The sequence below is a fragment of the Mobula birostris genome, chromosome X (assembly GCF_030028105.1).
Source record: "Mobula birostris isolate sMobBir1 chromosome X, sMobBir1.hap1, whole genome shotgun sequence".
NCBI classification, from domain to species: domain Eukaryota; kingdom Metazoa; phylum Chordata; class Chondrichthyes; order Myliobatiformes; family Myliobatidae; genus Mobula; species Mobula birostris.
In genome coordinates, this window is record NC_092402.1 from 35,658,368 (window position 1) to 35,669,158 (window position 10,791).

Consider the following 10,791-nt stretch of genomic DNA (forward strand, 5'->3'; position numbering starts at 1 on the left):
ATGATTTTTGCGGAAGTTATGCTATCTGTCAATTTCGTGTGGGGATAACAAGGAGAGTGAGCGGATATCGATTTTCCTATAATTCATTAATGCAAAGTAAGTCAAAGGAGGTGATGACAAAGAGGCGCCTCCCTCGTGGTCTTAGAGTCCGCGCATATAAAAGGGACTTGAGATCCTGAGCAGCATCAGAAGCAAACTGAGGACGGCTGAGTAAATCAGTCAGGACAGGTACACTGGGATTTTCTCTGCTCGTCGTCAAGACATCCAGACAATAGAAGATGTAAGTACTTGTTTTCTTTATCCAAGTGCTTTGTCTCGAATTCCAAGTTACTTCATGCTGCATTCCTCCCCCACCCGTCTCGACACCCCACCCCCAGGTGAAACGTTCTAATTTCTCAAATGAAAGTGTAAGATTGTCGAAGCGATGACAACAGCAGCCCGCTCATGGAAACTTCAATGAACACAACTTCTTGTCTCAATAGTTTTGTATGTCTAAGTTATTCAATGTTTCAAAAACATGTTGATGTTTATTCTTATCCATCACTGACTGTATTCTGTGAAGTGTGGGCTGGGATACGGACGAGAAGGTATCTATTTGTCTACAAGATACTAAAGAAATCACGAGCTAATAATGAATATCCTGAAACTAAACCGCTTTAATCTTATAAGCTTAGTATCCTTGTGGCTGGGGAATTTATATTTTCTACATGCATGTGTTCTGGATCGGGTATATGTTTGCTGCTAGGCGATTGTACTGTCTGGAAATAAAAACACGTAAAAAAAAGTACCGAACACTCTTTAAATGAGAAGTCATATTAATGCCTGTAATAGGGTGCGAAGGGTGCAATTAACATTGTGCACTGTTTGCCCAGATTTGACTTGCTGCTGCTCAATGCTGCAACGCTTTTATGTTGTGCCTAGCACTGCTCAACTTTAAAGGTACAAGGAAAACTGGTTAGCAAAATTGAATCTCCAGGTAATTAATTTCATGTTTATATCTGAATCACAAGTGAGTGGGTGTGGAACCAGCAGAGACCTCTATATTTGGAATCACGCTTTATTCACCTCAATTCCACTGCATTGTTTAGTGTTGGACATTAGTATAGTTGTAAGTGGAAGAAAAACATTCATTATTACGCATTATTTAAGCAATAAGAGACAGAAATGTGGATAACTTTTTTTATTAGTATCTCATGGTAAATTTTCTCAGCATACAGTGTTTTTGTCACTGTGAGTGAGTTAAATAGAATGGAATCAGTGTAAAGATTTCACATAGAATAAACATGTGTCAACTGGAAGATACACATAGGACATGTAAGACTTTATTTGTGCAAATCAGCAACAATTCAGAATTTAAAATTTTTAAGAATAACACCATGTCTTTAAGCCTTAATGTAACGGGGAATAGAATGCACTATGATGATATTAATATTTTTAAATTTAATTTCATCAGAACATCTACATCCATCATTTGTTCTCCCAGATGCTATTATAGTTATTCAGGCTTGACTTGGATATCTCGCCTTCTTTCCTTCAATACATTCATGTCTAGGAGTTGTACAAATAAAAATTAAATGTTTCCTTTGCCATTTATCTTATACCTCAAGCATGAGATGTGTGGCTTGCTGTGGTAATCATGTTTAATTATGAGTAATGCTACTTGTGGTTAAATATCATTAATCACAAGAAGTATGTTATGATTAATATAGAAAGCTGATCAGTTTTTTTTCTTCCAGTCTTCCATTCTTCCTTTTATCTTTCCATTGTTTGATTTTTGATTATTGTGCTATCACATATTTGTTTGCTGCTTAATTCATGATTATCTGAGTTTTATTCATTTGCTTGTAACATCTCATTTCAAATATTGTGTCTTTGTTCAGCAAGCATAATTTCAAATATTTTCTCTGACAGAAACCAATTTGAGTACTGTATCCGTATATTCAAGCCCCAAAGAAGGCTTTTTTCCCATCTTTATATTGGCTTGACAAACTTTTCTTTGAAACTAACCTTTGTCAGAATAGGTGAACTTGTATTAATTTCAGATTCTGTTCTTGGGTTTGTCTCTGATTGGCAAGAACATTTGTTTAGACATTCTGGTGGATGCCTCATTACCCAAAGCTCACCCTCTTCCCACCCTTCCAGTTTCTTCCTCGTTTGAGAACTGTCATCTTGGCACTTCTCTCGACCAGGGTGAGAACAACGCTGAACATCCCACCAAGCAATAGTGCTTTCATAACAATACAAATTTTAATGAAACTCTGATGAATTTCAATGAAAGTTGTTGAGCTCTATTCTATTTTGAGAATTCTTGCCTTTAATCAGTACTCATTGTGCAAAAAGGCCTTTGAAATAGTTTCAAGGTCAAAATAACATAATATTAATAATCTAAATACTCAAACCAGCTTCTAAATAATCTAGGCCTACTGAACTCCTTTCCTGAAGTCTGTTGCTGATTTCTCAGTCGAATCTTGGTGATTGCACTGATGTTTCCACTTCTTTCTCTGTGACAGATGGTGGCTGTGCAGAAGTCTTGGACCACCCTGATTGTCCTTGCTGTGTGTTTGCTGATGTGCATAGGGACCCTGGTAGAGGCTTACCCTCTGAAACCCGAGTTCCCAGGAGAAAATGCCCCCCCTGAAGAAATGGCGAAGTACTACTCCGCTCTCAGATATTACCTCAATCTCATCACACGACAGAGGTAAACTGGAACCACACATCATTGAATATGTAAGATAACAACCAAGTTAGCATCTATTCACACTGCATATTAATAACTCACACTACAGGCAGTTCCTGCTGCAGATCATTAACAGTGCTAAGCTGTCATATCATGTGATTGATCTGAATACTTTACTCCCTTTGTCGTTTAATGAATTGAACATAGCATTTTATATACAATATAAAAATCCAGCTTCTCCATTGCGGTATTGGTAAGTGCATTCTTCCGATTCAGGCAAGTGTCCAGGCCAAATCCTAACCAGGGTTTTGGTCTGCAAATCATGAATGCTGCTATAAATTGTCATGACTTGTTAAGCAAAGGGGTTGGGGGGGTGGGGGTGGACTTGCACTTATGTGCCACCCATCATGGCCTCTGAACGCTCCGATGGTGTACATTTGGAGTGTAATTGTGATTAGTATATAGCTGGAACATTAGGCTGTTTTCACTGTTTCTAGTGGCCTGCCAGCACAAACAATCCAGTCACATGCGAGAAATATAAGTGGTTGTGTGAATTATTGGCAGTAATTGGTACATGTGGAGTATGTGGACTATGAGCCAACAAAAATGAAATAAAAGCAATTTCAAAGTTCCTATTTCATACAGAGCAGCTACATTTTGTCTCTGAATTGAAGCACTTTGCAGTGTGATTTCTGAAACAATTTTCCTATATGTTACAGTCCTTGCATTCAGGAACAGTATTCTGGGAGTATAAAGATTTCTGAAAAAAGTGCCATTCAGTTTCTCAATGATTCTTCTAACATTAGCTTAATTTCAGCAAAAGATTGAGAATAATTACATTTATTGAGATGGAATCTCATAATGAGTGCATGACTGAACTCCATGTTAGAATATATGGAAAAGAAATAACCTCAAACTATAAAATCCTTCTAATAACCTCAAGCTATCAAAAACATTCTTTTGAATTGTAGTCACAGTAGGAAACAAAGTAATTATCCTCACTGGCAAAATTATCCTCACCAAAACAGAGAAAGAATGCTCATTCTGAATATTTGTTTCACTTCAAGATCAGGATTGCATCTTTTTTTAAGTAAAAACAACAAGTGTTTGAAATACTCAGCAGTTCAGGCAGCATCTATAGAGAGTGAAATCTCAGGTCTAATATATTGAACAATGAAAACCACAACTTTTCTTTTGTAAAATGTGGCCATCACTGGCAAAGCTAGCTTGGATTGCCCATCTCTACTTGCCCTTGAGAATCTGCTGCTGCTGCTGAGCATCCTTCTTGAACACCTGCAGACCACAACATGTCCTGTGGTCTGTCCAGTTGTGATACTATCATCCAAAAAAAATGTTACATGCCCCAACATATTGATCCAAAATATTAAACTGTTATTTTAACAGAAGTGATCTTGTTCCAATTATCTGCTTTCAAGTACACTTGCACACAATTTTCTTATATTATTCCTAGTTTAGTTTGAATTAAGGTGACACATTTCTGGGGATTTAATTTTGTTTTGTCTTTCAATTGTTTGTATAGTAAAGACCTTTTAATCTACACTGTGACATTCACTATAGCTTGATAGATGGAATATACTCAAAAAATTTGAAGATCTCATGAATTCAACATTCAGACAAGCCATATCTCTACCAGTAGATGAAAAAAATGCTTACCTAGAATAAATACAAATTTAAGCTGAACCTTTTATGATTGACTGTGGCCACATCACCACGTTTGAACGTTAGAGCTAATTAACTTTCTGACTTTCTGCTTTACTAATGCTCCTGTCCTTTCTTAAATCTGAAATCTGACAGTTCATATACGAGACCTTTCTTATTGTACATGTCAGCAGTTTACTCGTCATATATTCACAGCAGTGGCTTTTTGATGCTCTTTCAAAAGAGTACAGTCAACAACAATTTCCTGGACAGGATTTAAAGGAGAATAGGTTGATCTGAAATAATGCAAAAAAAAATCTTGTGTATGCAAGAAATGTTAAATATGTTGGAAATTTGCAGAATATAGTTCAGTGTCTGTAAAGAGGAAAATAAAGAACTTGAAGGTGTGCATCTTCATGAAATCCTTCCAGATGGTGACTAATTTGTGCATTTGTAATATAATCTATTTTAAGTTCTTTTAAATTGCATGGGACAAGCTGTACGCCTAGAGTGATGTCAGAGTAGTTAATGGGTCCTAGCACTTGCACATTGTCTACAACATCACCTACATTTAGCCCATTTGACAGCAGGGTCTGTTTTCTTTACATCGATTAATTTAGCTAATGACATCGGTTGAGCAAAACAGAACAGATTCATCGTCATTTTTATGGGACCTAAAAATGACTACTTTTATTTAGTAACAGCTGTGATCAGAAGCCTCTTATTGCCTGCTTAGTTAAGGAACAATGGTCTTGCATCGTTTGGGCTATCAGGAAGGTTTTAGAAACAATAGCCTCATCCTTCATTGGTTTGATATTTCATTCTTCTCTAGTATAGTCTTGTTAATCTGGTGGAAAGACTTCCCTGTGAATTGGGTTGAGACTGAAAGACTGATTTCACATGAATCTCCCCCACCTGTAATCAGGTGCGAAGCAAGAAGAACTCTGGGATATTCACAGAGAGGCAATTTGCTGATCATTTCCACAGAATTACAGCACACACCTTCTTACATAAAAATAAATGTCTTTAGTTAGGAATGCATCTGAGATATTTGTTACTACATCTCCATCACTTTGGGTATGCGTTACTCTCTTTTATTTTCTTGTCATTCATTATGATTCAGGTACTCATAACTTCCTATAAATGGAGGGACTCAACAGAAACATTTTCAATACAACAATCCCTAAAGCACCATTGGATCCAGAAAATAATACCATAATTTCATTCTGGATGATAACGAAATAGATAGACGACCCCTCACTACAAATATTTTCTTACCTGCATACTCCATTCTCACTGCTAACACAAGTATAAGGAACTCAGGGACGTTTGTTCCTGAAAATAATACCATCACTTCAGCTGCATCTGCACTTGTACTCTTTCTCCTAACCCCTAGACTCAGCTCTCTTTAAGGTCCTTTGGCCTTATGGTGAACTTGCATATTCTCCAGCTTCTCCCCTACAACTCCATACTCTCCCTGAAATCACCTTGTCCATGAGATCTATCCTGCTCCCTCATCCTGCTGTTTACCCTACTTCCTCCTCCAGCCTGTGCTTCAGCTGATTCGTTAACAATTCACACGCCACAGATAATAAAACCATTCCCTCAGATTCGTTGTCATTATACCTCTCTTCAAAGTAAAACCTTTAACACTCAGACCTTACAGATCACCACCTTATGACCAATTTCTCTTTCCTTTCCCCTGGCATTGAATGTGTGACCACTTCCAAAATTTGTACATTTGAATCACTACTGAAAAAGAGGAAATTTCCTCTGCGGACATTTGGGAAACAGAACTCATTTTCTTCAAATTCTGATTCCCAATTACCAACACAGTCACCCTGCCTTCCTACATATGTCTTTTCCCATCAACTGTTGGATCCTCCATCCATGATTATTATTGGAAAATACCTTGAGCCTTTATCTCATTTTCTCTCTTGGTTATCCAATAAGTGCTTCCCATATTCTAACTCACACTATGCCTCCTTTATTCATCCTGGACCATCACTAGCTCCTAGATGATCAATACCTCAATTTTAAGACTCTCATCATTGTGTTTGTGCTCCTCCACTGTGAATTCCTACTTTTACTTGTTATTGCACTGGTGGTTAATTCTTCAGATGTCTTGGCTCTGGAATGCCCACTCTAAATTCTTTGCCTTCTCAAGTCTTTCTTTATCCCTTTAAGATTCTTCATAAAATCTATTTCTTGATCAAGCTTTTGCTCATTTGTTCTAATACCTTTTTCCAAGACCCCCAAAAATATTGATTGTAATATTTCTGTAAAATATTTTGTCACATTTTGTTATGTTGAAAGCAGTATATAACTGCAGTATTTCCTTGTGGCTAGTGTATTTCCCAATGAATGTATCTCTTTTAAAGTTAAGTTATTATTAATGTTATGATAGAGCCAATTTGAAAACCAACCAGCAAACAGCATGGTCTCAGAAATAGCAAACAAATAGATGGCTAGATAGTGAATATGGTTGTATTGGTTGTGGTGTGTTTAATTGTCAGGACAATAAGAGAACTCCTTGGTCCCATCAAAATATTGCTGTGGATGCTCTACCTCACTTGAATTGGTAGATAGTGCCTTAGATTAACATTTCATCCAAAATATAATAGAGCATCTAAGGTATTAACAAAACTTCTGTATTTAATTCCCTGAATAATTTCATGCTCCCTTCTGAGTCCATTAAATGTGCTATCAACTTAACTAACCTACATCTGGCATGTGCAAATTAATGATGTTAATGGTAAAAACCTGACTGGCAAATGGGCCTTTGATTCTTCCTTATTTTAGGGATTTTTGGTTTTTTTTGTTATATCAGCCCAAATCAAAGGGCAGACATTGGTGACTCACCAATTAGTTACCTTAATTTATTGCAGTGTCAATGAAAATAATTTTTGAATATAAAGAGCCAAGTAGGCATTAATTCAATGTTTTTAAAATATGTGTAGGTGTTTGTCTTGCATCATTTGCACTGATCTAGGTTGCTGCATAACCACACACAGCGCTAAGCCAGTGATAATGAGGGAAAATAGTTGGTAAGATGGTTGACTTTTTTTAAATTATAGAAATGGCATGAGATTAATATTTACAGTGATATGAATTGCAGATGAGTTGAAAAACTATATATTTAACTGCAGGTAGCTATAGTTCAGAGATAATTGGCCATTACATAATATTCTTGTCTTCAAACCTACCTTGTCGGCACATTCATGGAGTGTGGAAGAGGTGAGGGTTAGGCTCCCTTCTGACGACGTTCTTGATCTGCCAAGAGTTTCCTTTGTCGAGTCAGACACAGAGCAGTCATTTCAGAAATGGCACTGAAGCATTACCAATGCCAATTCTCAGAGTAAACCATGACAGGAGGAGAGATTTGCCAAAAGGGGGGAAAAAAAACCTGCATCTAATATTTTTAATAAAATCAGTTACAGTAAATAGCCCATAATAATAAACCGCACAATACCATGAAATGGTGTTTGAGTTTGGAGGTGAAAGGCAGTATGATGTTTTGACACTATGATGACAGTACAATATCTTACTTAGGGCATTACCCAATGTACTCTAGTGTAATGCTCTTTTCACAGTTGCCATGATCATTCATTAGCCTGACTACATTAAGAAATCTTTCCAAACCATTTGGTGCCAATTGGCTGACCAAGTGCTTTCTGCTTTTTTGTTAAATTATCATAAGCTTGTCTAGCTTTTTTCACGCGTCCACATGATTTAATTTTAGTTCTCTTCACTTTGATACTCACAAGAAAATTCTAAGGAATATTATATTTTTTAAAAGGCACAGAATCAGAGGAAATCATTTGACCTATTAAACCTGTCCCCTCCACAAACCTATTCTAATCAACATCGCCTTTAATCAATCTAGCACAGCACCTGGTGAGGCATTTACCTTGTACATATTTGCTTCAAAGCTCCCAAATGTAAATATAGAATATTTATCTAATATCTTATATGATTTATTCATTCTTGATCACTTTTTTGTCAGTCTATTTGTCAACCTCAAACATACAGGAAATAGTATGCCACATAAAGAAAAATCTGTTAACACTGAGAATAGGTAAACCAAGTGGCAGAGGTTTACTTAAAGAGAAAATAATTAGTATATGACAGAGAGAGATAGAATGATACATGAATAGAGCGTGAGGTTTTATGCGTGGAATAAAAATGTCCCTATCGATCACTTCGGCCATGAATTCATTGTAATTATTTAAAACAAAACTTTCAATGAATTGCTTCTGGTGGTTTGATTAATCCTGAACTCATAAGGGAACTGTCACATATTTGGCTTTAAATAATTTCATGTTCTCGTGCAAATACTGCTCTAGCACAAACAACAGCAACTTTCAATATACCACCTTTTACCAGTTTTGCACACAGAAGATATACCAAGAGTGTAATACTACTGGAGAATATAGTTTACAACAATTTTTTTTTGTAGCTGACCTCTGCATTCATGGAGTAAAGTCAGTATTCACTCACCAAGTACACGTTGTCATATATTCTGAACTGATATCTTTCCAAAGTGTTCAAAGTACATAAAGGTCACCATATACAACCTTGAGATTAATTTTTGTGTGGGCATACTGAATAAATCCACAGCAGAATAATAACCATGATAGAGTCAATGAAAGACCACACCAACTTGAGTGTTAAACCAGTGTACAAAAGACAACAAACTATGCAAATACAAAAAAAAAGAAATAATAATAAATATAAACAATAAATATCAAGAACATGAGACGAAGAGTCCTTGAAAGTGAGTCCATAGGTTGTGGGAACCTTTCAATGATGGAGCAAGTGAAGTTGAGTGAAGTTATCCTCTTCGGATTGAATAGTTAAAATAAATGAAATGTACGTATCCCATTTTCTAATGGGAAACTAGCACAATATTTGTATGGGTGACAGGAAATTTGTACAAACTATTTTATTCTAATTAGTGTAATCCAGATGTCACTGAGTGGAAAGGTTTTTTGATATGATACAGCTCAATCTACAAGGGAAATTATTCCATAATTGAATTGTTGTGTTTTTCTCTAATAGATATGGGAAGAGATAATCCAGAAGCTTTGTCAGATTCCCCTTTTGATGAAAGCAGAGTTCGTGTTGGGAAGTCAAGGTAAATACAGCTAAGAGAATGTTATGAATGCTTGAGAGATCACGGTCATACAGAGCAAGGATGCTGATTCACTTTCTCACTCAGATACTTTTTTACCAATTCAATAACATGAAGATAAATCACATCTTTTCTTCACACCTTTATCCAAGAATATATAGAATTCCCAGAGTGCATTTTTTAAAAAATTACTGCAGTAATAAAGTCGGAAAAAACATCATTTTGATGAAAACTGACAATGTAGATAAAATTAATTTTTAGAGCCTGATAATTGGTTCAGCTGTAACTATGCCATAGAAGTCCATTAAAATCTCAGACCAGCTACCTTTCAGGGTATTGTCTGGTTGGACTAATTCATTAGTCGGTTAAGTGCGTATCAGTTTCAATGGTTGTAGCTTGATACCAGTAGGCAAATCTGCCAACAGTACAGCCTGTGAAGCTTCCCTAAACCACGACAGCAAATGTTAGGGTTTCACATCGTAAGTATTTGGGATACTCACAAATATGTAGAGTATTATTAATGATTTAGATCGGCGAGTTGGAACACTGAGTATATAAGAATATAGCACAGGAACAGGCACATCAGCAAATGCTCAGGATCCCAATGATGTAATAGAACCCTGACTTTCATTCATCTTCTGGTTCTTTTTGGAGGAATAACAAATAGAAGTGAAAGAGCTGACTTTCAAGTGGCTAAGTTATGTTCAGTTTAACTGCCTTCTGTTCTTTTTCCAGGGCTTTTAGGTTTAAAATCAACCTCAATATTTTTATTACATCCATTCAGTACTACAATACTGAAATACTGCTCTTAATAGCACATGGCATATGCTTTGAATTTTCTGTTCAACTTAGAGTTGAAATGAACTGGATACAAACAGAAACATTGCAAACTTGAATAGTTGGTATTTTAAATCAAATACGGGACAAGTTGTAAGTCACATTATTTTGCAACATAATGTAATTATTGCTACTAATAGGGAGGACTCTGGTGATTTTTTAATTTCTTATTCCTTATAGAACAGAACTGAGATAATAATTAGTGAAATTGGCAGTTCATGATCATTCTTAGTGTTTCCAAATTCATAAAATTAAAATTTTAAATGGCACCAGTACACAATACTAATATCAGAGCTTCAGGACATTCACACAATATGAGGATACCACTTCATCTGAGATCTGAAGAAAAGAACTGGTACTCCAAATAAAATAGTATTAGTTCTATGCATATACATTATACTTTGTTCACATAATCACTTCTCTGAAGATATGAGACTTTTCTAAACTGAAACAAACTTCAACCTAAGTTTAAATTGGCCTTATT

At 36.0% G+C, this 10,791-nt stretch overlaps 1 protein-coding gene across 1 annotated transcript; it reads left to right on the plus strand.

The window, feature by feature from the left end:
- The first annotated feature begins 263 nt into the window (after window positions 1–263).
- On the plus strand, window positions 264–9,455 carry LOC140191386 (peptide YY-like). The gene is made up of 3 exons (XM_072248764.1): window positions 264–280; window positions 2,511–2,698; window positions 9,398–9,455. Exons 2-3 carry the CDS (start codon window positions 2,511–2,513, stop codon window positions 9,411–9,413), a joined length of 204 nt encoding a protein of 67 aa, XP_072104865.1. The 5' UTR covers window positions 264–280; the 3' UTR covers window positions 9,414–9,455.
- The last annotated feature ends 1,336 nt before the right edge of the window (window positions 9,456–10,791 follow it).

What these genes read in the sequence shown, in the direction of transcription:
- LOC140191386 (XM_072248764.1), top strand. Translation starts at nt 2,511, where the DNA reads ATGGTGGCTGTGCAGAAGTCTTGGACCACCCTGATTGTCCTTGCTGTG.